The following is a 26,808-nucleotide window of genomic DNA, read 5'->3' as shown; positions in this document are numbered from 1 at the left end:
AACTCGCACTAACTCCGAGGCTGGTTGTAAGCTCAGTCATCCTGTGTTGCCATTTGGACAGCTTTACATCAAGTGTAATTCTTGTTGTCGTTGTGGCCTCCCCGGCTCAGCTCTGCTGACGGGTGAGGTTTTCATTTCGTTTCCCGGGATTGACAACGGAATGACGGTTTGCCGAGGCAAGTGTTTAGAAATCCGCATCCACAGTGTGATCAAAGCATTAATTAGTTCTTTTGGTTAGTATACACCCATGTACATGTGCAGACACAACAAATGTGATCAAAGGAATGCGGACGAACCACTCGGCTCAGTGCTCTTCCCTTCCCATGAGTTAGTTTCAGGTACCTGTAGGGAGACCAGCTGACATCGCCCCAGCCTTTATCCGACTGCGACTCGGAGCCCAAACTGACACTGGTCTCATAGATTTAGCTCGGTTGGAGAAGCCCATCTCCTGGCAACATGAAAGATTCACCTTGTCTCTCTGTTATCTCTCTCCCCTCAATATATTAAAGGGTTTTATTAGCATATTTTCATCCTGCCTGGTCTGTTAAATGTCTGCTACATCCAGCTAGCTTGTGCCTCTCGTCATGCCCTTGTAGAGGGGTCAGCAGCTCTGTGTGAATCATGACAGGCTCAGGCAGCACAATAGTGTGTAAAATATTCCTGTACAGGAGATTATATCTGCTCTTTTCTCCTTTTTCTATCAGCTCTTTTCTCAGTCGGTTTAGCATCAGAGCAGACGACAGCATTAGAACAGGGGTGTTGTAGTTCCATGATGTGCCTACAGATAAACCAGTTAACAGGGGAGAACGCTGATTTTACTTTCAAAACAGTGTTGGGGGAAATACCTGTTCACGGTACGCTATTTATCGCATTGTCAATATCGTCCTCTTTTAATTTCACAGAAATTTTTGGCTGCCTTTCCTTCTATCATGGGGCTTCCTCGCTGCATGACACGAGATTATGCGATGTTGATTTTAATTTTCATACACAGTTGTATCAAGTAAACGTCTTTGCCAATTAATGAGATGACACACTTGCCCTTGGTTCAGTGATTCCTTTTGTAGATGCACCTTGGCAAGTTATGATACTCGAACACTTCCTTTACCCGCCTCTGAACACTCCGAAGGGATTGTCCCCCGAATCGATAAGTTGGCTGACTCCGACTGTCGGGTCAGATCCCAGAAATAGAAATGTAAAAAGGGAAAGACACAGAATACAGAAAACAACAACACTCAGCCTGCTTTCCCCTATTGCTCCACGTTTCGTATCTCAAACCCTTGGGGGTTATCCAATTATGACGCCCTTGAGAGAATGACAGTGCTTGGATTTCTGTCAATACAGGGTTCAGGTAGTGTTTCTCAATAACACTCTGAATTATTAATGACAAAGAGATTGAGAGGAGAAAGGGGGTGGATAGTTAACATTCGGGTTTATGTATGAAGAGGAGAAAGAGAGATGAGGGAGGTGGGTTTGCACAAATGCTGCCCGGCATATTTTAAACTGATGTGTTTGATTTGGTGACCCCCGAGGTAAGGCTTATTTGAAAATGCCATAACGACCACAGGAGATTGAAGGCGGATCCTGACTGACAGGGAGCACAGAGTGGTCAGGGAATTAAAGGCCTCTCTCAAGATGAATCTAAATAATTAACAGGAGGCAGGGGGATGAAAAGGATTCCACTAGTGCACGCTTGATCCTTCTTCCACTGATACCCCTCTGGGCTTTTTTTCACCCATTGCAAATAGACATGAAGACGATGGATGATGCCTGCAGCAGTTTTGCAGATCGATCAGAGAACCGTCTCACTGTCTGAGTCCTGCATAGATCCCTCTGTGTGAAGTCTGGCCAACACGCTGTCTGCAGAAAGAAGTCCTGAGAGTAGGCCTGACTGCAAGCACTGGTACTTTTTCCCTGAGAGTTTTGCTCATGCACAAAGCAGCGGGTTTTAGTCAACACTTTCCTGGATGGTCAGGGAGACGCCAGTGCTTTCATCCTCGCTCTCACAACTGATTGTGTGTCGTATCAGTGCGGTGCTGAAACAGTTTGCAGAACTTTTGTTGGCTCTTGCTGTCAGCTTGGTTTTATTTTGACATCAATCCTCTAAAGATCTGCCACAGAAGCTCAAGTATAAAGCAGGCTCTAATCTGCGGGGATTCTTCGATGAGGACAGAGTAGAGTAGTCTGACATGGGGTGACAATCGATGGCGTCTGCGACAGGACAACCCGTCACTCGTCTGAACTCTGCGGGCGCTGAGGTTAAAGCAGCGTTCCCCTGAGAACTGGCTGAGTGGCATTGATGGCAAGGAGGGTCCCAACCTCCCCTGACAGACACATCTCATCCTGGATGCCATCTTGCCCTCTCTTTGCCATGGCACAATGCAGGCAGTCTGAGAATAAGACTACATTATACTGACACCAGGCATTTGACATACTAATCCTAGAACTAAAGGGCTACAGGGACCATTGATTTTCTATTCTTGGTAAAAGGCAAGAAACCAGCCATCACTCCTCTTCGACCAGGGATGCTAATGGACTTTTTAAAATGTTGCCACGGAGATCCCCAGGAGCCATTCTGTTTTTGTCACTGCAGGGCCTTTGAAAAATACAAAAAAAATCCCCAGCTCCTATATCTGACATGTTTGTATTCAACAGCCCAGCTTAGATGTCTTTGCTGTGTCAAGTGTTTGTACACAGCGTCTGCCTGGTCAGTGATGGGTAACACTGGATGTCTTAAACCCTTAACATCAGATATGAGAATGAAAACAGAATGACAAATAACAGTAAAAAGCTACTCGCACTGTTTGTGCCTGTGGATTTGTAAGTGTTATACGTCCAATATGGGTCTTTACTAGTCTCCATTTATATCAAAGCATCTAGCGCTTGGGCTGGGTATCAGACTCCGACACTGTTATACACAGGCTGGCTGTTTTCTGAGTGATCAAATAAAAATATAGCAGATCTCAGGTAAACACTCAGAGAAACCAAATCCTGCAAAGGTTAGACGCCGGGTCCAGGCGGGTTGTGCTTGGGGCACGGCTGAGCGTCGTGACTGCTTTGTTGTGACATCACAAAATTATATTAGTCCTGACGGCTGGTTTCAAGGCTCAGTTTATGAATACAGATTGTGTGCATTTCTCTGTGGACTGAGCGCTTTGATTCTGTCACAGTATTAATATAGAACCTAGACCTGCTTTATAATCAAAAAGGACATTGAAATCTCACTTCTCACAATATGGGACCTTTTAAAATGGATTTGATAAAATTGGTATCAAAGAATGTGTCGTTAGGAATCGGTGTGGAAGTCAAGGTAATGGTATCGGTACCAATATCGAACATTTTTGAGCGACACCCAAAAAACAGTCATTGAAATGCTCATTTATACTGAAGGCTGTTGAAGGTAGCGCTGTCGGATTACGTTATATTTATACCTATGTCATTTCAGTATACTATCATCTAAAAACACTTAAGTTTCCAGGTTTAGGAAGTGGTTCATATAAAGGCTGCAGATCTTAATAAACTGTTGTGATCTTTAAAGGTGAATTGTTAATTGGAGCTTGGTTGTAACACCACAATGAACTCATTTACGCCACATGTGACTCCAGTCCGAAAAACCAGCCCACAGAATCAACCTTTGTGTCCTGTGAGAGTTGTTCTCTCAATTATTGCCAAATTCTCCTTGATCCCAGTTCCAATTTGCCGCACCGACATCTTCGTGGTTAGCCATAGGAAATCTAATTAGTAACGTATCTCCCGTGTGAGAGGGTTGAGTGCAGAGTTGAAATAACCGCTGGGTAAAGTGAAAAATGCTGCAAACGGACAAAAGAATCATTTTTTTTTTTTGTGTGGGAAGAACATTCACGGTCAATATTCACTAACTACTCTACGTGCATCCCTGAGGAGATTTTGTTTTTCACATGCCTTGTGTTTGAATGTCAGCTAGGACTCTTAGTGGAGAGCGAACTCCTGGAAAGGGTGTGAGCGCCAAGAGAAAAACAGCTCTGTGCCGACGGTGATGAGCTGTGTGATCCATGTCATGAGACTGCAGTGAGATTGGTGGTCTGACGAACCTTCCACAAGGAATTTGGGGAGGGACAATATCGCTCAGGCCGCAACAATGAAATGTTTGTCTCACCACGCACCATTCATATCATGTGTTGTTTTTCCTCCTGTCACATTAAAATTCCCATGTGGTTGTTTGACAACAACAAAACATCATCAGGCAGATTTTTTTTTTTTTCTTAATACTGGTCTGGCAAAGCAAGGGAAGCTAGACAACCTGACACCCTGTTATTATTTCCATAATGCTAATGGAAAAACAAATCTTTCCAATATGTGAGGTTATACTGGAAGGCCTGTGTTTCTGTAAAGATATTTATACACCACAGACAGGTAATTGTTGGTGGAGCGGGTCAATATAAATATCAACTGATGTATGTATAGTATCCACAAGTCCCACCGTTTTAATAATCCGTATACTTCCCTGAGTATTCTACAACCAGCTCTCCGTTCTGCCCACCTCCCCTTTCATGATGAATATAGAGTTATAAAACACACTCTGTCCTCAACCATACCTTACACTCGACTTATTAACTCGTCACCATTATCACGGCATCATGATAGCATCCAGCACAGGAGTCTCTTGTTCAATGGCCCACTGAGAGCAGAGGCTAACGTGGCTAATTGTGTCCGAGATTGTCAAGGAGACCGGGGATATGCCAGCTCATTATGCCGGCCAGTGTGTACAACAAAAAAAATGTCAGAGTGGAGGGAAGTGTGGGGGCTTAAAAATTTCCACAGAGAAAGCCAAGTGCGCAGAGGTGTGAGGCAAGAGGTATATTCTATTCTGTGGCTATCAAAGCGAGTGGATTAGACAGATGGATGGATAGATAGGACAAAGGTTAGTACAGTAAGACGGGTAGGTTGGTAGGAGGTAAGAAGGACGTAGGTGGATGGATAGATAGATAGATAGATGGATAGATGGATAGATAGATGGATAGGTAGATGGATAAGTAGGTGCAGTAGGACATAGATGGATAGGTAGCTAAGTAGGTAGGAGATAAGTAGGACTTGGATAGGTGTATAGATGGAAAGATGTAGACATGTGATAACAGAATTCATGAAAGAAGGGAAGGATTATGACTGTGCTGCACGGTTTGGTTGTGTGCAGCAGGTGTTGGCAGAAAATAGACGTCCCCAGAGTCGACAGGTGCTTACAATGCGATGCAGTTGATTGAGGATAAAATTGGAATTTAGATTTTAAGTGTGACTTTTTATGGGGCTGTTCTCCCTGGCCAGTCAGGGACTGTGGAACATGAAAATGCACTTGCAAAGGTTTATGCGTGAATTTAAATGACTCTACTTCCTCATCTATGCCAACCCATAAAGACTAAGATTCTCTTCTTCTTTAAGTCTCATTTCTACATTAACCCACTTAAAGGCCTTGGGGTTTCCAAAATTCTATGTGGATACATCTTATCAATCTGCAGACGCCTGCACTGTTGGCTAATCCAAATGAATGTCAGATTATCAATGGAGCGTCCCGACATCCCAGAAACCCCCTATCCTCCGAAGAGGCCTAACTGCCAATGTCTCCCAGATGGCTTAACAAGTCCAGTTCATTAGAAACAAAACGATCCGAGCCCTCCCGTCCAAACCCGAGAACACAGAGAGCAAACATGGGATGGGATAAGCGGTGGCTTATTTCCCTTCGGCAGCTGTCAGCTCATCAGACATCCACTCCCTCCTCAGACTGCACAGAAAGTCATTAAATGATTAGACTTTGTGTTAGGTTAAATTAAGAAAGTTCAGGGTTCCAGACGGGGGGGGGGGGTGTTGCATTGTTGAAACATTCACACGGGAGGTTAGGGGACAGCAGGTGTGTCTCTGCTGTGTCCACTTGTGTCGAAAAAGTCAAATGGGAACGGAAAAGGCAGCTATTTTACTCCAGTGTTCCTCCCAGGATAATTGAAATGTCAAGGTTTTTTCATTTACTGGTAAGTCACTAAAACAAAAGAGAACAGAACTAGTGTGGCACCATAAAGTGCTGTGTTGTAACTAGGACATGTTAACTAGAGCTGGGTGTCTATAAGATGCCTTTCTTTTGGTATAAATAACAAATTGATGCTTTTTTTTTTTTCTACCAAAAAACGGTTTTCATCAAGTAAATAAACAAGGCAAAGAATCTGATTCAGCGCCTTTTCAACACTTGACATACTTTCTTCATGTTCCTTATCTGATTTTGTCTGATACTGTTCTTAAGAAATACATATGAGAAAAAGAAATGTTATGCATGCACTGTAGTCCAACTGCAAGACTGAAACTTGTGAGATTATTTGGGAAATAATCCAGAAAAGGTCGGCCTGAAACTTGAAATGTGGAGGTGAAGGATCAGATCTTGACACAGCATTTCCTCCTCACTGTTAAAGGATTTGGCTGAGAGCTCTCCAATTTGTTTTTACATCATGACAGACTTTTATTCTCCCTTCTTTTTTTTTTTTTTCTCGCCTGGATAATGGCTAAGGGCCATGTCAGTTCAGACTAACCAGCTCTGCAGGAACAGGCAGCCACAGGAGGTGGAGGTTATTCCTTATAAAAATTGTGTCGGCCGATATGGTGCGCCGCTGTCTGTGTCTGCGTTAGTGTGCTGCTTCCTGACACAGTTTTTTTAAGTGTGTGTAATGATATGGCAATCAATTCTTTAATCCTGAATTTGATATGGCCTTGAAGCAACCCCCTCCTCTTTCCACTTGTCATCCGTCAGTTGCTCATAGCTTAAGTAAACTCTGTTGCTTTAATCCAGTAAAGCTTGCAAAATGTCTCCAACAGCAGCTCAGAATAATGATGAAGTCATTAAGAGACTACATGGTCTATGTCTTTTGGCTTGTAGTAGGTATTAGCTTGAGTTTCAGTGTATACGACTGGTCTCGCACACACTCCTGTAGTCACAGTGGTTGTCTTGTTTTGCATGCATCATCATCACACTCTGCCGGCTGCCTTCCCTCAGCTGAGCGTCCTGTAGGTTGTCAATAAATGAGCCGTGCCTTCCCTCCTGACGAGGATGTAATGTTCCCTGGGTATGCTGCTTATGCATTTGGGTGGCTGTCTGTGCATATTCATAACAGAGGTGAACTAGTTATATAGATGATTTGGTATTAGGGACTCTTTGTGTGGTGTTAAATAGCTGTTTTGTGTGTGTAATTTAAGCATTTACAAGACCAAAGTCCTTTCAACCCTGTTGTCCGCCCTGAATGTTTTTGACATTTTAAAGGATTTTTCTCATGGATTTGTCTCTTGGAGCGATACCACTACAACATAATCTGTTTGTTCAAATGGTTGTCCTCCTTGGCAGGAAAAAAACATTCAGATCACGGCGTACGGGGCTAATCCATATTGTCCTGATATATCGCCTAAGGCAGGCCACACAAGCTGTTGTAATTCTCAAAGTAAACACAAGCAGACACCCGCCCACTCTCCTCGATTTATGGCGTCGTGATCATCGCTTGACCTCATTGCTAAATGCAGCTTTCTCTCTCTGCATTTAAATGAAGCAGACTATTATCAATATTGATGACAGTTCATGTCTCTCTTGACTTAATTTTCCTTTGCCCACTTAAAACCATGCGGCCCAAGTCTCACTGCCAAGCCATATAGTACATAAACTTGGGAGGGCTTGTAAGAACCCCCGTGGAGGACACATTGCCCTTAATAAGTTGGCTGTGAGCACAGGTCATCGCGGTTTGAAGTTTGTTTCAACAAATCCCTCTGCCGTCCATCTGTCACCGTCTCCTCCCTCAGATATCAAACAGATGTGGAAATTAACATTTGTGCACAGTTGCAGCTTTGTGCACGACGAGCGGAGTCTTTAATTATTGCCACACAGACTCGTCTCCAACTTCTATCTGAAGGAGAGCCATTCTCCGGGTTTGTCTTTGTCAAACAATTTATTGAAAATGGTAATGTGTGACTTTGAATGCAGGTGGATGAATAAGTTTGCAACATCTTTCCGTGATGCTGCTGTTTTTATTTTGTTCCTCATTTCTGTCAGACACTGTAACATCTTTATCTTTTGACTTTTCTCTTGACAAAGTTTATTTTTACTGGATGCACCCTATGTCTTTCTTCATTTACTGAGTTGTTCCTGTAATTATGCAAAGCAAACTATTCTGCCTATGTCTGCTTATACAGAAAGGATGACTCACTTCCTGTTTGCCAGCCAACTTTTTCTGAAAGGATGTACTGTGGGTACATTTGGGTATTTTTGCACCAGGTGTCTAGAACTAGAAATGCACCAAGTGTAATAGCTATAATAACGTGAAATTATGATTTTGGTTTTTTTTTTATAATTATCGTTTTTATGGTTAGCATGAAGGAGTTACAGTTTTCATCCAGGCAGGATGTCTTAAAAAAAGAAAAGCAAATAGGATTTACTGGAAAGTCTGACTATTGGGCCAAAGTTTTTACTACTACATACTACTACTATCTTTTTTATTTTTTTCATCCTTTAAATGTCCCATATTTTACAATTTTCCAGTGTTTTATCAGGAGTGTTGATCCATAAGAAGATAACAAGATATATTCAGAACCAAAAACCATCTCAGTGTAGTTTTACATCTCCTCTCTCGGACTTCCCTCTGGAGCTCTAGTAACAACAGGTTGGTGAGCCAATCAGGAGAGAGGAGGCTCTGAGCCTTGAGCGGCACACTGCTTCATTGTGACATCACAAAGTTCCAGAAGTCCTGATGGCTGCTTTTAATTTCTCTCATTTCTCTGTGGACTGACACCACATGATATCAATACTTTACAGTATTAATATAGAACCTAGAGCTGCTTTATAATCAAATAAAGTTGTGCAAATCTAACTTATGCAATATGCAGACCTTTAACCTGAGAAATAAATACTACCGTCAGGCTCTGGTGTCTTGGCAGGCTGAGCGAGGTGTAGGTGGAAGTTTAATCGTGTTAAATCAACTGTGACAGACATTAGTTGGCCGTGTCCTGGCGACCAGCACCTCGCCTCCTCTCCTGGTCGCTTCTCTTGTTGTGTCTGGTTCTCTCCGACTCTATCTACATCTTTTCTCCTTTTTTTTTTAACGTGTGTGTGTGTGTGTGTGTGTGTGTGTGTGTGTGTGTGTCTGCGCTCCTGCATCTCGGTGGTTCAGCGGACACTCGTTCACATCGCTGCATTGACAGAAGGACATAATTCTATTTGCTGTGTGCTTATTACAACACTGAGGTGGCTAACATATGCTAACCAGCCTAACCCTCATAATCTTATATCTCATTGCAGGTGGGAGGTGAATCTGCTGTGGGCCATGTGTTTCTAGTGAGGTCTCATCTTCTGCCAAAATGAGGCTGACGCCCGGCTCGCCTCGACCCGTCCTGCCAGCCATCTTGGCTCTCACCTTAGCCGCCTTCTTACCTCAGCTGTCCTCAGGAGCCACGCCGTTCCCTCAAGACCTGGAACCAATCAGCATCGTGGGCAGAGAATGTAAGTTCCATATCTCCCGTGTTGCCACGCTGTGACCCCTGTTGTGCGTGTAGATGTAAAAGTAAAGTAAACGCCTCTGAGGTGTTATATTATCATCACCGGGGGAACACGGTTTAGAGAGGTGGATGTTTTAAAGGCCATGTTTGCAACAAGCAAATTTGCAGAGATTTATTGGGCTGCTGGAATATTCTATTCCTTTAGTTTTTATTTTGTTGACTTAGTGTGAAAAGGGCCATGTCAGCACAAGAAGCAATTGCAACAACAAAAGAAAAACACAAGTCTCAGTCAGAGCTGAGGTGCAGTTGTTAGGAGTCCAAACTGTTCTGGGAAATTAAGCTTTTTTGAAAATGTTTTTGAATGATTTTTTACATAAAACTACAAGCAAACTGAATTACTTTTAGTTACACCTAAACTAAAACAAATCATGTCATATTAGTTTGAACCAAAGAAAACAATCTCTGAGTCAATGCTGGGTGTTACAGATGGAGTTAATATCACAGCCCTCATAAGAATATATTTTATGTGTTTTCCCACCTAATCTGCACAAACAAACTCTGGGTGGTTTTCCCATTTGGTTTAGTTCGTTTAGGTTGGTATGGAAGCTGTCGATCAAACTCCGGAGCGGATCAGTCACCAGGATTTGATTTTCATTCTCAGGATCCCAGTCACCAAAACTGTCAAAGGAGTTAGCAGTCAGTCTGTGTGGCCTTATGTTTACACCTTTGGTAATGATTCAGTATAGGCAGGACACAGACCACAGCTAAAAGAGCAATGATTGATCATTAGGTCATTTTCTTTTCTTGGTCCAGACCACCTGAATTGCGTCTTCAGATACTCATATACACCACAAAATGGAAAGTATTAGCAAAATAACGTTTAAAATAACTTTTTTTTTTACTCCTGTAAAACAAAAACATCAGTAACTTCTCATCACACTTTGCTTGAGGTCATCAATTTGGACTCAACAATTTTGTAAAACGATACCGAAACAATCACGATACAGTTCCAGTCCGCAACGGCCAGTAGCGAAGCAAAGTTAAGCACCAGCTCGTAAGATAAGATTTTGACTGAGTAGCACCGTGGACGTCTGTGACACCGCTTCGTCGGACCGCTCTAGGGATTCATCAATGCCACCCAATCACTGGGGAGGTCTACAGAAGAGATCCTGGCTGCTAAGCGTAATGGGCCATAATTGATTTAAGAGGTGGCTGAGACCGTGGCCCCACACACTGTAATTGATCTATCTGGAAGAGAGCAACGCAACCATTAGCAGAAATAGCTGCGCTAATAGTGCTATATGTGGAGCTTCGTCCCAGGTGTAATGAGAGCAATTTGTCACCTCTGCTTCCAGCAGGTGACAGCGTGGCACAAGGTCCCTCACAACTCTGAGACTTCCTTTATGAATCGCAGCAGTTCGTCAGGCTCAGGTCTATGAAATCATCCCGACTTGTTACTTCTTCCAGACGACTCACCTCAGCATTTTGTCTTCTTTACGACGCACTGAATCCTGAGTTAGCTGGACCGATTTAGGCTTTAAAGAAGCAAGTGAAAATATAGACAGAATTGCCATATAGTTATTTATAAAGCGCTCGCTTGTTCTTGGCAGGATGCTTTACAAGGATTTTTCTTTTATTAGAGCTGATCAGGTCAATTTGGGACATTAACTTTCTTAAGAGGCGAACAGAGGTTTTTAAATGTCTGAAGCTTACATCCAAGGGGAACGATTGACGAATTTAGCATCAGAGAGTTTTTCTGTAGTTATTTTTACAGTTATGTAATTAAGGCTTTGTAGTCTTTACCTGTGTTAGCAGTTTTAAATATTCATCCGCTCATGTTTTGTGTTCTTCTGTTCTTTTTATTGTTTTGCTTTTTGTTTTGTTTTCCGTCCATCTCATTTACTTTGTAATGATTGAAAATTACAAATTGCACTTTTTGGAATCATGTCATAATATACAATATAAATACACTTTTATGTAAATCACTACATTGCTCTTACCTTTACACAAACACAGAAGCAGCTGCACTGTTCAGGTGACAATATGAAGAACGATCCAGGAAGTAAAACATCCGCGGGTTTCACAGCTTATGAGACGGTGTAGCACCGTGGGACAGTTCACAGTCGTACAGCTCGTTACGTTTTCACAGTCATTTAGGAAGGTGAACGGTAGAATTTGGCCGTTGAGGATCACGGCCAACAAAGTGCCAATATCCTGGGTGGATGGATGACTTTGTATTCGAAGCTCATTATCAGTATTCATAGACAATTTGTGTTCATTATTGATTAATTTGCTTTGTTTATTTTCTTGATGAAGTGATTACTCGCTTTGCAAAAAAAAAAATCATTGATTGTGATATGAGTCATAATTTCAGTTGAATTGTTTTTTTATTTTCATTTTCATTTCATTTTCACCCAAAAAAAAAAAAGATTGATGATCATGTTATTTTTTGTTGAGGCTTGTACCAAACAAGCGTCTTCCTTTTTATCTGGAGAATATGATTTGTAGGTTGTGGCGTCTCTGTAGCACCACAACACTCTCCCTTATGGTCCCTTACGACACATTTGACCTTTAACAATAAAAAATTGCAACTCCTGCGATTTGGATATTGCACTTGGCCAGATTGCAATTTCAGATAAATTTCCATCAGCTGTTCAGCCCTTGTCGTTGGTCTACAAAAGAAAATGACCACCAAGGTGATGTCATCAAGTCTGTGACCATCAGTCCAAAAGCAAAAGATATTCAGTGGGCAGCAGCTAATCCAAACAATTAAGAAGCTGGAACCATCAAATATTTGGGATTTATGCTTAAACAATGAATTTATTATCAAAATAGTCGCTGATTAATTTTCTGGCGATTGACTAAAGGATTAATTGCTGCAGCTGGAAATGCAGTGTGTTGTGGAAAATGTTAGGCCAGGCGAGACAACATTTTTCTGCTCCATTCATTGAGGATTCACATTGTACCCACTCCACTGCTGTCATTGAAATGAATGAGGAGGCGCAGTGTTTTTGACACGGTGCCAGTGCTGGTCTGAATGCAGCCCGAGGATGTTAGGACTGTGGTTTTAATTCAGTCTTTGTCCGGCAGACTTTCTGTACATGTGCCTCCGTAACTCCGGGCGCCTTCGCCTGCTCCTGGATTGTCGGCGCCCCGGCTGCTCCCAAAACTTCAGAGGGTGTGAAAGTGCTGAAGAGTAATTAGAAATCCTCATTTGCCAGGGGAAGGGTAGTGGGGTGGGCCGCAGAGCCACTGGGAGTCTCTTCACCAGACAGCACAGCAAGGTCCAGTGCTCAGCCAGACATTAGGCGTTTAAATCTTTAAACAGTCGATTTGAGACGAGCGGTTAGGGGAACGTACGGCTCCCTGCAGAGAGACTAATTTCAGATTGTGGTGTATCTCTAGCGGGGATTGCTAATTCAGCAGCAGCCCAGGTCAGATGGGAGGCTGGAGGGCACTTAATACAGTACTTTACAGATCGAGAGAGCGCCGTGGCCTTGAGCTGAATCTTTGCCTCGTTAAAAAAAAAAAGAAAAAAGGAAACAGCAGGGGAAGTCTCTGTGATGTGGAAGACTGCCTGGTGTCAGTATTGAGCTGGCTAATTTTATTTCTGCCTCCAGCATCCTTTTTTTTTTTAACTTTTTTTATCCAGCATTCACAAGGTATATCCATCCACTGTCTGACTGTCATTCTGTTATTTAAAGTAGCGGGCAGCATCTCCCACTGTTTATATTAACACCTCCTCTAGTGAGCGAGGCTGCCGCTTGAGTACGGGAAAGCAGAGTGAAATGAAAATGCAGAAGGAAAATGAAAATCGGCCTTAGTACAACACTGAGCTGATATTATAGCTCTCTCTCTCTCTCTCTCTCTCTCTCTCTCTCTCTTTCTCTGCACCACTTCCCTCAGTTCATCTTCTCTCACAATTTTTAATTTTCATTGTATTACGCAGAGACGCACCTCATTTCCATTGAGCCATACGATTAAACTGCCTGTGGTAACCGGAAGTTTGTATTTTTGTCTTTTTAACCAAAAACATTTTTCACATCAAGGACCTTTAAACTGACATAAATTAGACCAGGGACCCTCAGCTGAAATTATAGTGAAAATACCCCCAGGAACCCCCTATAGAAACCCTGTGGGTTCCTTTGAGAACCACTGCTTTTAACCATGTGGTATCATTTGTAATGGAGGGTTTTTTTTGGGAGGGGCAGTTTAGCAAAGTGAAAACATTTAAATTGTATTCATGACATCACTAAGTTGAACTCTTTGTGACCCCGCAGACAAACGATTGCTATTTAAAATGTGGGCAGACCAGACAGACCCACTTTCCATTGAGATGCTCTTGATTTGTTTCCTTGTCCTCACTTGGCTCAGTCCCCAGACATGTCTGTTAAGAAATGCTTAACAGGAGCCATTTATTTAAATCAGACTGACTTCTATGACACCGCTGCGTAATTTGCAACTTTGGATGCAATGCCCCCCCCCCCCCCACACACACACACACACACACACACACACACACACACACACACACATTAGCATACGGTGTATGCTCTGGGTTTTTAGCACAACAGGCCGACTTGTAACCTTCGGTTCATGTTTCTTGAACTGCAAAGGTGTAATGTTTTTCTAAGCTGCTGATTTGTAGTGGATACATGTTTAGCTGCTGTTGTCCTACAGCCTCTTTACAAATGTGAAGCTAACAAAGAGTTGTTTGTAAAAGCGCTGACACAGACAAGTGAGACTGACTGACATGTTTTGGGAAGCTGACCTGCGTGGTGAACAGTCTTCTCATATTTGTCTTATTTCTCTGTGAATTAATTCCAGTTTTTGAACTCTGACTTTTCTTTTGCAGTTTTGAAAAAGATGTTTTATAATAAGACCTCAAAGGGGCATAATGCATCAGTCTCATTTTTCTCAGTCCCATTTTTTTATCCGCCGGTATTAAGAGCGTTTTTTCTTTTTCTCTTCATCTCTTTTCCCCACACAGCCTCCTACCTCTACCCCAGCTTCCAGGGACTCCTGTCGGACAATGACACCGTCCGCCTGGGCCTGGATTTCCAGAGGATGCTGAGGATCAACCACATGCTCTACATCGCTGCTCGGTCAGTCGTCACCACTCACCTGCTGCTTTAACATTACAAAGCATCTGATGTAGCTCTTCTTATTGTGTTTAGTGAGGATGAGTCATTTCACCCTTTTTCTCTAATATCCCGTTAGAAAAATGTTGGATAAGTTAAGAAGCAGGAAAATACTTTGCAACCTACTGTCTTCTGTCAATAGAATGAACATTTGCATAGTTCTTCCTTTTGTAGTAATAGTTGTATGCACTTTTTACACGTTTCCGTACATTGTCAAACTCCGTCTTCAAATCTAATCATGTGAATACATATACGTGGTTGCATGAAGGCTGCAGTCACAGATTCATTTCACAGTATTATTATTATTTTTTTTATTAGTTTCAATTAATTCTTAGTGGAAAAAATTATGATCACAAGTTACTAAAGCCCAAACCTTTATCCATGGTGTTCTTATGTAACATGATCAGGAGCCAGAAGTATCCAGTTGATTACATAAAACGATGCATTTAGTCGTTTGTTTCACCTTTATTTAACGAGTGGAGTCGATGAAGCATAAAGTTAGTTGAGTTTGAAACATTCGTATGAGTGAAGGGCCTTAAAGGCAGAGAGTCATTTATAACTCTACAACTTCCAGAGGGCTCAACAATAAATTCTGCCTTTCAGAAAAAAAAAATCCTCTGTTCTGCTCAGAACTTGAACGCACCCGAACTTCAGCTTTTATGACTGTGTAAGAGTTCTCAGGCAGCATCTCCGCACCAAACTGCTTTCATGCTTGCAGCGCCTCCCAAGTTTTTTCCAGTGCATCTCTCAGCCTTAAACGTACGTCGCTCCCCCTCCCCCCCATCAAGATGTTGTAGGTTAACTATCTAGAAAGTACGAGGTTGCGCCTTCTCTTGCCTGTTTTCGTTGTGCAGAATAAATTCCTCTTCAGTGTTTGGCTCCTTCTTACACTGCAGTCACTCTCGGGGCCAAGAGCCTCGTCCAAAAGCGTATGGAGATTCTTAATGTACCTAAACAGACTTAATATTTTCCACAGCTGCATTCAAGAAAGCGCATGTCTCTCTTCACAGAGAGATTCATATGGATTGTGTCGATAGTTAGAAAAACTTTTGGTGTTGGGAAAACTTGTGTGAGGGTCTGAAATTGAAAAGCCAATGAACTGGCTGTTAATCCACCTTCAACCTCCTGTTGTTGAACAGCTTCGATCAGTCTTATTGAGCAAAGCAGAAGGTTGTTGTTTTTTTTATTTTTTATTTTTTTGTTTTGGTGAAATGGTTGGATCAGAGGCTTATGGAGCTTTGCATTCAGAAAGCATGAAGGCTGACATGCTTCACTAATGGTGTCTTGACTCCATCTCTTGCAGGGACCATGTGTTTGCCGTCAATCTCGCCGTTTCATCTGAGCAGATAATCCCACGGCAGGTAGGAAATCTGTCTACGATAACACCTGAAAATCCTCCGGTGTGCCGTTCAAAGGCACAGTTGGATCCGACAGACAGTCTTTAACCTTTCATGACACATGCATTTGAGTCGATATGCATTTATTTACCGAACACATTCTTCAATGTGGAGCTTGTACGTGGCATTTACTTTCTGATCTGAAACATAGTCTGTTGATTTTCCTCAGTGCAAAAACTCACATCCAAGATGGAGTCTTGTTCTGAGGATCTGACATTTAGCGAGTGTTTGATACCTCTTGATCCTTCGGAGTCGATACCAATAATCTGCGAGCTAACAGCAGAGCCAGCCTCGCTTGACATTTTTCTACGATTAATGGGATAAAATAGGATTCTGCAGTCATTAAATATACAATAAAACAATAAAATCTATCACGTAGCTGAACGTGCTGGTTCTGCTTGTCAACAGTGATGTTCTGGATGATGTGTCACCGGCACAAATAGACCCGTACCTGCTTTAAAGAAGGGTTTAATGCGAGGAAGTGCTGTTTAGGCTTCAGAAGGCAATTCTGCCCTTATTTTTCTGAACCACTGTGTTTTTAAAGAAAAGAAAAATCTCTTGTAATGTTTGTATCTCATTATTTTCCTTTCCACCCTTTCCCTGCCTTTTCATTCAAGTATTAAGCAATCTCTCCTCAGACATATATCCAATACAAGTGGAGCGGTGCTCTTGTGGCTTTTCAAGTGCCGTGCTCCCTCCTATCTGAATCTCATTTGTCAAACATGATTGCACTTAAATAAAAGCTCTCCGAAGCCCAGACTTTTGTTTGCTTGTATTTAGATTAGTGCCAGATGCGTACATTCATTCTGATAAGGCTACCTCTCCATATCGACGGGATCTAAACTATTGATTTGGGTGTTGAGAGTGGCACAAAGGATTGGGAACATCTGAGCATTGCAATGTTAAGTCCATCTTTTTTCAGTTATGGTAACTTAGATATTGAAAGTTTATATATGATGCATTTTTTTAATCATTCAACCGAGCCTCCTCCGCCTCCAGAGTGGCAGCAGGAAGTGAGTGGAAAATTATTGAAGACCCGACCCATATTCTACCATCGCATCCTCCCTCCCCTATTGCTGTTATCCATCTGAGCTGGATCATTAGCGCGTGACTGACTCATACCACCAGAAAATGGTGCGTTCTCTTCATCACCGATCCATTCCTTCCCCCCGGGCTCATTTTTAGGGCCGCTCTTCATTTTTCACATGGGGCTCCTCATTCACATTCTCCCCCTCACTGATCTCCGCGGGCCTGGGTGGCCATAAGTAATTATTAGTAAACCAAATCGAGCATGGGCAAGGCAGGACCTATTACCATAATGCTGACTCCTGCTGAATCCTGTCAGATCTTCACAAAGTCGCTCCGGAGGTGTTTCCGTGCGAGGGATGGAGGGAAGAGTGCTGCCTTTAAAATCAGAGATGTCATATGCTGATCGGAGAGGGATTGATAAGTTACTCGTCATCGTTCTGACTGAGTATATCGCTATGGAATATTTTAAATATGACGATCAAACACCCTGAAGATGTGCAGCAACATGAAATGCCGAGGTAGTCTCCCCTTCTTAATTTCTCTCACTTTCTACAAATCCCATGAAAAGACCAAAAACCAACGAGAAATCGATCACGCTAACAAGTGTCACCACTGTTGCGCTGGGCGACGTGTTCCTTTATTACCATGATTATTACCACAGCCACTGTAGTCTCTGGCTGGACCGCACCAGCGTTGGTATGACTGACTGACTGAGTGATCATAGTTCCACCATTGGTCAGCTGAACAGTTTACAGGCAGTTTACAACAGTGTTTAATAAGAGTATTGTCTCATTTCTGCTTTTGCTGGTGTTTTTGTGGTTTTTCTGCTAGTTTCTTTAGCTTAGCAGTTAGCAATGGCTTCTCTCTCTCCCTCCCTCCCTCCCTCCCTCTCTCCTGCTCTCTCTGCTCAGTGTGTCTTATGTTGAGTAATTCCTCTGCCTCCTTTAGTTATAAGGGGAACATGTAATAAATGCAGTTTATTTGTTGTAATGGAGGCAGGGCTCAGTGAACTGGAAGTGCAACTCCACTCACCTGCAGCTCCAGTATAGCCAGGAAGCCAGAGCGGTACCAAGTCTTGTTTTCTGTCAGACCAACACACATGATCCTTCATGTGTATCACAAGAAGAAATCCCCAACTAAAGCGCTTTTTACTCCTGTTTTAATAACATCCACTAAAAATACAGTGGATTTCTTTTTAAAAATATGTTTTACATACTAAAAAAAAGAGGTACTGTATGTCTGCAGAAGGAGCCAGCGGGCTTGGGGCTGAAACTGTAGGCAAGTCAGAAAATATTGAGAGAATGACTAATGTGTTGTTGGTTTTGGTCTTTCACAAAAGATTTGTTGATAATAAGAGAAATACAGAATAACATCAGCCTTATTTTTAAATGCATACATCACACTGTGCTGTTTGCAGTGGAAAAGAAACAATGTTGGTTTAGTTTGAAAGAAGTCCTCCTCAATTAAGATGCACGTCTCTTCCTCATCAAAAATGCTGCCAGTTTTCCTGCCTGCAAGCGAGTCAGATTGAATTCACAAGTTCTAAGTAGTTTCTCACTTGACGGTGGGAATGAAAAGCTATCTGATGAAAGGGGAACGGAGATGCCTTGAGAACACGAGAACAAGCAGCTCGTGGTACAAATTGTCTTTTTTTTTTTTTTTCAGGGATTTGTGGTCGGAGTGGAGTGACCCTCAGCTCCAATCAGGCTTCAAAATGTATTATACCACAGAGTGGCTGCAGCTGAGAACGTCTTGATCTGAATTAAAGACATCATCAGTAAAAAAAAAAAGGAAAAAAAAGGACATGTCTCTCCAGCATCTAAGGCTTAGGACTTAGATTCATCCTTCATGCATGATTTTTATTTATTTATGTATTTGTTTTGGAGATGAATTTCAGTTTTCTCTTCAACTTGCAAGGACAACCTGTAAAATAAACAAGATTTAAAGGTATTTCATACAGAGAGCGAGCACTGCATTATTAAACGACTTATTGTATTCATATTGAAAATGTGCCCACATCTTGTTTACATCAAGTGTTGACACAAATATAGACTCCGCGTCTAGACAGTAATTAAAAATGTGCATATGCATGATGGTTTGTGGATAATTAGCTACCTTATATTCATCATGATTATTGTGCTTGCAAAGAACGAATGTGGACCATCTGAAGAAAGTTTGTCATCATACAGAAGTGGCTGAAACCGAGACCTCTTCAAGTCAGGTGTGACATTAAAACCTAACAAGTGTGAAATACCAGAGGTATCAGAGTTTCCTCGAGCTCAGACTCCAGGCGAAATGTCAAAGACCACATACGACTTCTTGTTCTCGTAAAGGCTGTTCCATAATCCCCACGTGTTTACGTGTCGCTGAGTGAGACATCAAGCTCCTGTCTCCTCACACACTCTGAGGAGGATCCTTTGAACGACTCGGAGCCGAAACGGGAACGTACGCAACTTCCCAGCATTCTCGGTGGTGTGGAGGAGCGCTGAGAAAACTCAGGGTTCAGCGAGTTGTCCAGACGGAGGAACGGGAACGCGTTCCACCTTCAGCTGGCAGCGCTTGTTAACGAGTCGATGGATCTTTTTCCGCCACTGGACATCTAGCACTTACACAGGAAGTGTGTGCGTTGGTGTGTGTGCAGGCTGAGGGCGGGGCTTTTGTGACCGGTGCCTTAATTGGGGTTAATTGACTCCTCCTCATACAGACATTCTCTGCGGCCATTTTTGATTCCCACATGCGTGTTCGCACAGACCCGGACGTTATGTTTTTTTTGTTATCACTGAGGAACCACAATGTTTAGCCGCCCACCGATGAGCCGCACAGGCCGCCGCAGGCATCCCTGATTCTCCTCCGTTTGTTTGTTTTTCTCCACGACAGTTTATTGAAGTTAATGAGATTTTCATCACAGCTGTCTTATAACGGCACTTGAGCGATCGGGAGAAACAAAAGCTGGGATGGTGAGAAACAGCTTGTCTTTGAGCTGACACTTGGCTGTGTGTTCGTTTTTTCAGAAACTGACTTGGAAGACGAAGGATGTGGAGAAGTGCACTGTGAGAGGGAAAAACAGCGTGAGTATTATCTTCCCCTCTCTCTCTATCTCTATCTCTGTTTTTTTGCACTTGGTTGTGTTTCTCACTCCTTCCACTCTCCTTCTTCGCCTCTGTCTTTGTTTCCTTCTCAGCAAAGTTTTGTAATAAGCGAAGGTGTGCACATAGCTGATCAGAATCAGTGCCACAACCATCAGGGGACAACGCACTCAGAGGTCTTTTGGCATAACATTTTCCTCCCCAGAGCTGCAGTGAAACCACAAGGATCAGCCTGGGGATTACGATAATGACTGTAAAACAGAGGGAAAAGTGTGTGTGTGTGTGTGTGTGTGAGAGAGAGAGAAGTCTTGCTTTGATTGTGTCGTTGGCGTGCCAGGAGCCCACGTGGACCTGCTCCCTGATGTACAATAACATCAAGCTGTTTTCCTCCCAACAGGACGAATGTTACAACTACATCAAAGTCCTGGTGCCACGCAACGACGAGACGCTTTTCGCCTGCGGCACCAACGCCTTCAACCCCACCTGCCGTAACTATAAGGTGAGATACGCTGCCTCCTGGCCTCAATTACAGATAAGAGATGATATTACAGCTGTTGTGAGATATGTTTGACCGCGTCCTTGTGTGCTGTTTCCATCGCACTCCGTTATTTCAGATGCTAATGGAAACAACAAACTGTAAACTGCAAATTCACATCACGTTCATTCCACGCCAGCTTTATGTGAAAGTGGCGTTACTGGGGACATCATGTCATAAACGCAGAGGATTTATACCTCAGTTTTACACACACAGGGCGGGAGAGAAACTGGAATTTGAGGTCAATATTAAACATATTTGTGTGTTGTGGCGGGGGGGGGGGGGGGGGGGTGTTTCAATACATAAATATCACACACACAAACATGTTGATGATGCCCTAAAAGTTGGTTAATTAAGAGTTATAATGAACAGTGGAACAATAAACTGACTGTAATGCAAATATGATAATGTAATAGGAAATTTTAAACAGTAAAATATATATATATATATATATATATATATATATATATATATATATATCACATTATGAACCACTTATAATCATCACAATAACAATACATTATTATGAATATAAATTAAGAAATATTCAAGTAAAATAGATAAAATATTGTAGATATTCGTAATGTGTTTACTGTAATATTTGTCCAACTTATTTATTGTAAACATTTGATTTTGTTGTTAAATTTTTCTATTTTTATTTAAAGTATCTGACCAGCAGTACTTGCTTGTTTTATCTTTGCTCACCATGTTTATTCTGACGCACCAAAGCTAAATCCTGGCAATAAGCCATAATCATAACTCTGATTCTGATTCTTATATATAAGTTGAATTAGGACAAATTAAAATCAGAAACTCATAAGCATGACAATATAAAACTACATATAAAACGCTTCCTTCTGCCCATCTCCCAGTACTTTCAATACTGCAGAGCTCATACAAAAGATAAAATAATATGAACGTCTCTTACAAAAGGACATTTACTTTCAAACAACACCCACAAACACGGCTACAAAAGACGGGTCGTCTAGCAGGTTGAAAGCAGCATTTGTCAGCTCTTAAAGAAGTCTGGTTTGTGTTTTCAGTGATGCTGCAACAAACAGCCGGGAGCTCAAAGTGCAGGCGCACATGTGACAATAACTGGAAAATGATTCCATACATAAAAAGGGACAGAAACATATGCCAAATGTAAAAGACGCAGAGCGTCTCTGTTGTAATTGTAGCAGACAGCAGCAGCAGCAGCAGATCTGTAGCGAGGACATACTGTTCTCTGTGAACGCTGCCATATGTGTTCTACGTGGTTAGGTGACTTCAGACACTTAATGCTGGTGGAATAATATGTTGGCTCAACAAGATATAAGGCAATCTGTTGACAGAAAACAAAATATAGTGATGATGGTGATAATACAGCAGCTTCTTTCACACTTCTGAACACAAAGCCGAGGGAGGAGAGGAAGAATTAGAGGAGGAAAGTGATGAGACGGGAGGGAGGGGGGAGGGGGGATAAATCCACGCCATGATTATCCCCTCTGCTGTACTGCTAAACAACATCACAGAGAGTCAGAACATTATGCTGCAGAGAAAGGCACAGATACCATTTGTTTGAGGACAACGCAAAGGTAAAGCTCCCACAGTCTGAAGAGTGCAGCAGCAGGCCGTTACAGGACGAGGGAGTACAGCACAGACTGTAAATCTAACAGTGCTGGGGGAGGCACAAATCCAAAGGGGAGCTGAGTAACTCAAGACTTTACATTTCAATGAGTCTTTATATTTATCCAGTGCTGACCTGTGAACTCACCCAGCGGTCCATATCATGGGGTCAGCGTGGGTGAAAACCCCGGGGTTCTTCTGTGGTTTCCAATTTAGTGCCCAGCAGAATCAGAAATCACTTGGAGGTTTACACAGTGAGAGAAAGTTGTTTGTTCCCTCTGTGGACAGCAGAGATTTGATAAAAGAACCATAGCACAGATGGTATGCAGTTCTGTGTTGTTGGTTTTCAGTAACGGGGACAAATTCTGAGTCTGAGTCTGAGTTTAGTTTTAGATCTGCAAACTTTTCGTCTGAGCTAATGAAAAGTTTAGTGTGTAGTTTCACTGCTCCTGCAGTAATATTAATCATAATAATAACGCAATTATTTATACAATCGAGGGAATGAAATGTATATAAGATAGAGACAGAAAAATATAACTTATATAACTTTAAATGCTGTTTGTGAGAAAAAAAATCCTTGGTAAAAGCAAGTTGGAAAATATGTTTTAATTTTTCTTTCCACAATAGGAGAAGGGCTGAAATCAATATTCCCAGTGCTGTAAATGTTTGCAAAATGAATGATTAAATTCAAAACCAGAGCCACGAACATGACCCTCAACTCTGTGGGACCTCAGGGCCGGTGTTACACCAACTTTCACACAGTGGATGCTCTCCCATTATATATGTATTTAGCTAATGATGTGCAAACTCCCAGCCTTTGATGTAAAACTAGGTTACAACTGCAGGTAAGAAGCAAGTTAGCCTTCAGAGGACAAAGACGCTGTTCAACCCGTTCCTCTTGTAGTTTCTTGCAGAGGCGATAACAAAAGCACGACCATCCCAACTCACTGTTACGACTCTATTTATCCTTTGTTTAGTAAATAGTCACTTCAACCAAAAGTCAATGTGATCACATATCACACATATTGACTTATTGCAGTCTAGTCTGAATCAAATGCAGCTCGACTGCCGGCTGATTGTATCTAAATACTGTGCAGGACGGTGTCTCGGGTGTCACACAGGACCTGCACAGTCTCGCTGCTCAGCTGCAGCGCGTCCGCAGATTAATACACAGGACTGAAGTCGATCTCAAATATTTAAAGAACTGCATACCGACCTACATCCAAACGTCATCGTCTCCCCGCCGCAGACTCCCTCTGGTGAAGAGCGGCTGATTTACAGTTAAACCAAAACACATCCACACATTCTTTCTGTCTGCAACCCCCACCCAGCTGTGAACCACCCCCCACCCCTGCCCCCTCCACCCCCTCGTCTTTTTCCCCCTAGTCTGGAAAAAAAGAAAGTACAAGAGATGACTATCCAGACAGCTGGGGAGAGAGGGAGGAAGTGTAAATCATATCAAGGAAAGTGTCTCTGGGACTCAAACGGGGAGATCGAGTGAATGGCGTCTGTGTGTTTTGAGTGTGTGTTGGTCAAAAGACATGAATGGATGCTCAGCCATGAACATGCAGCTTCACTGACCAGACTGCTGAGACAGCCGGTCTGCAGACAACAAGAGAGGCTGTCTTCAACATGCGTCTGCAATACAACAAAACCTTGAAGCGTCAAATCCATCTGTCTTCATCTGTCCACTGGGGTAATGATCCCGCAGCCACTGCACAGCTCTGTTGAATCCTCACTTCTCCCTGACTTATTAGTTGTTTCTTTTGTTTGTTTGTTTCACTTCAAATCAAAAGACGAGGCGTCTGGTCAATACTGTTAATTTCTAATCAGATTTAAAACGGAATTTTATTTTATTTGAAGAGCACAAATCTTCTGATTACTTATTAGTGATTCTGATTAGAGACTCTTTACCATGTTTATTTCCATTTTTATGCTTTTATTTTCTTTCCTCATTTGCCTCTTAAATCAACATCTCGTGACTTGAGGACTTTCCGGGCTCAAGGTCACATTGCTGGAGTTTATTTTGGAGAAATCCTTGTTTAATAAATAAGTTCTCTGATTAATTGCAGAATACAATTAGCCCCTCGTGAACCCTGTCAGTGCTGAAAATCCATTTTGTCTGCATTTGTCAAGGGAAAGTGCCAGACATAAAATATTAAACGTCCCATATTGTACAAAGTGGGATTTCCGTGTCTTGTGTGATTATAGATCAGGTCTAGTTTCTATATTAATACAGTGAAAGTATCAAAGCCTCAGTCCACAGATTAATGCACACAGCCTGTATTCAGAAACTGAGCCTTAAAACGACCTGTCTGGACTTCTGTACCTTTGTGATGTCACAACAAAGCAGTGAACCCTCTCAGCCTTGCCCCAAGCCCCGCCCACCTAGACCTACCATCCAACCTTGCAGGATTTGGTTTCCATGAGTGATGACCTGAAATCTGCCATATTTTTATTTGATCAGTGATCCAATCAGAAGAGAGGCTCAGATCCTCTTCTCTTCTGATTTGCTTACTGACCTGTTGTTACTAGAGCACAAATATATCTTCATATGGATCAACACTGTGAAAAATACGGTACCTTTAAGAGCAACTACTGTGACAAAAATACTCCAAATAGATGTTTATATTTTGTGGAGCAACAGCTTCTAAAAATAAACTCCCTGATTTACGTGTCCTCGGTCATGTTTTTTTGGCCATGTTTCTTTCTTTCTCCTCCCTGTGTGTGTTTCCTGTGGTAAAAACAAAACGGAAAAACACATTAAAACACTTAGCCTTTTGCCACTTTTCTCATTTTAATCCATGTTTTTTGTGAAAAGCACTTTTCCACCAGATCTTTGTCCAAGCATTAGGTGGATACAATAAAAGGGGCACTTAATGCAATTCATTACAACAGCAACGCAAAGTAGAGACTCAGTCTAAACAATAACTGAACACTTCACAGAAGTGATATTTAGGGCAGAGCTGTTGTGTTGGATTGCATCAGGTTCAGGGTGTAAACACACACCTCTTGCAGAATCTGAAATGTTTTTCTTTCTTTTTTTTTTGTCGTGCAGATCCCTCGGGGCATTTATGCAGAGTTAACGTGACAAAGCTCTGTTGTAAAATTTCAGATCTCTTCTTTTTTCCTCCACGGGATGATCGTGTTTTCACATGTGCACACTGCAGCCGTTAACCCTCCACACACTCGTCGTCTACACCTCATCCATGCTGACATTTTCAAAAACAGACTCCTGTGGCAGACGATTGACAGAATTTAAAACGTGATGCATCCATTAATAATCTATTGAATAAAATACCATGAAGGTAACACGCTATTACACACTCTGCTCGTGTCAGAGGAGGCGACACGGCATCACATAAACCACGCCATGTGTTAATGGACTGTGAACATTGTGTGTGTATGTCAGTCACCTTGTTGCAACAGAGGGCGGCAAATCCGCTCTGCATGCATCCAGCCATCAGACACACACACACACACACACACACACACAAACACAAACACAAACGCACACACACAACTGGGTTTTGCTTATTGTCATATCTGAGGTTTACAACCTTGTTAACAGCAGGTTGGAAAATAACAACTAGATATCTGCGTGTGAGAGATAAACTGTCCTCTCTGCTCATGACAGCAGGACTTCAAACTTCACACACATCCTTTATGGACCTGACCCACATAGAATGCATCAAATGAAACTAATCTTTATGATGCATGTGGTGCCTTTCATTATCACGGATTGATTTGCTACACATCCTTTGCTTTCAGACCCAAGATTCTCGCTGCATTAAAGACTTCTTGTGTTTAAATGTCATTGATTCTGCAGTCGGTGCAGTGGCGACCTCGTGGGTTTACAAGTGTAAACAGTAACGTTGTTTTCATGTTTACAATTGTCACTCTGTCTTTTATATCCCTCTTTTTTTTTTATTGGCTTAGCTTCACAGTTCTGTATATGGCCTTATGAAGTGCTTCTCTTTCTCCACTGTGTCCTCTCTGACCTAGATGTCCACACTGGAGCAGGAAGGAGAGGAGGTTGTGGGACAGGCTCGCTGTCCCTTTGAGTCCCGCCAGTCCAACGTCGGCCTGTTCGCAGGTGAGTAAACGCTGCCCTGTAAGTGACAGGTCACAGGTTCAGCTCCCATAGCTGCCGATCTGGCTCATGCTGAAAGTAAAATAATAATAAACTTTATTTGTGTTGCACTTTTCATACACAGGCTGCAGCTCAAAGTGCTTAAGTGGAATTAAGACGGGGAAATCATTGAAAAAAAGGACTAAAATAAAGTAATAATAATGATAAAATAAATAAATTGAACAGGTATGTTTTCAGTTGTCCACTGAACCTGCTCCTCTAATATTTCTTGGTAGGGTGTTGCACAGTTTTGGTGCGTAGTGGATGAAGGTCACTTGCCCAGTTTTATTATTATTAAATTGGTGTTTAGTGAATTATTAGTTCATCAGTGGTTAAACACTGAATGCTTTTGATGATTTTAATAAGGCTAATCTGCCTGAAGAAGCTCTCCAGATGA

At 42.2% G+C, this 26,808-nt stretch overlaps 1 protein-coding gene across 1 annotated transcript in view; it reads left to right on the top strand.

Moving 5' to 3' along the window:
- sema6e (sema domain, transmembrane domain (TM), and cytoplasmic domain, (semaphorin) 6E) overlaps window positions 1-26,808 on the top strand; it is a 152,677-nt gene that overhangs the window by 76,334 nt on the left and 49,535 nt on the right. The window contains 6 exon segments of the mRNA XM_056381483.1: window positions 9,287-9,487; window positions 14,474-14,588; window positions 15,928-15,985; window positions 20,062-20,118; window positions 20,534-20,635; window positions 26,285-26,375. Coding sequence (XP_056237458.1) covers window positions 9,346-9,487; window positions 14,474-14,588; window positions 15,928-15,985; window positions 20,062-20,118; window positions 20,534-20,635; window positions 26,285-26,375 — 565 coding nt within the window. The 5' untranslated portion in view covers window positions 9,287-9,345.

This window comes from Seriola aureovittata, chromosome 7 (genome assembly GCF_021018895.1).
Source record: "Seriola aureovittata isolate HTS-2021-v1 ecotype China chromosome 7, ASM2101889v1, whole genome shotgun sequence".
NCBI lineage: Eukaryota > Metazoa > Chordata > Actinopteri > Carangiformes > Carangidae > Seriola > Seriola aureovittata.
The sequence above is the reverse complement of the archived record's forward strand: the minus strand, read 5'-3'. Positions and strand labels throughout refer to the sequence as shown.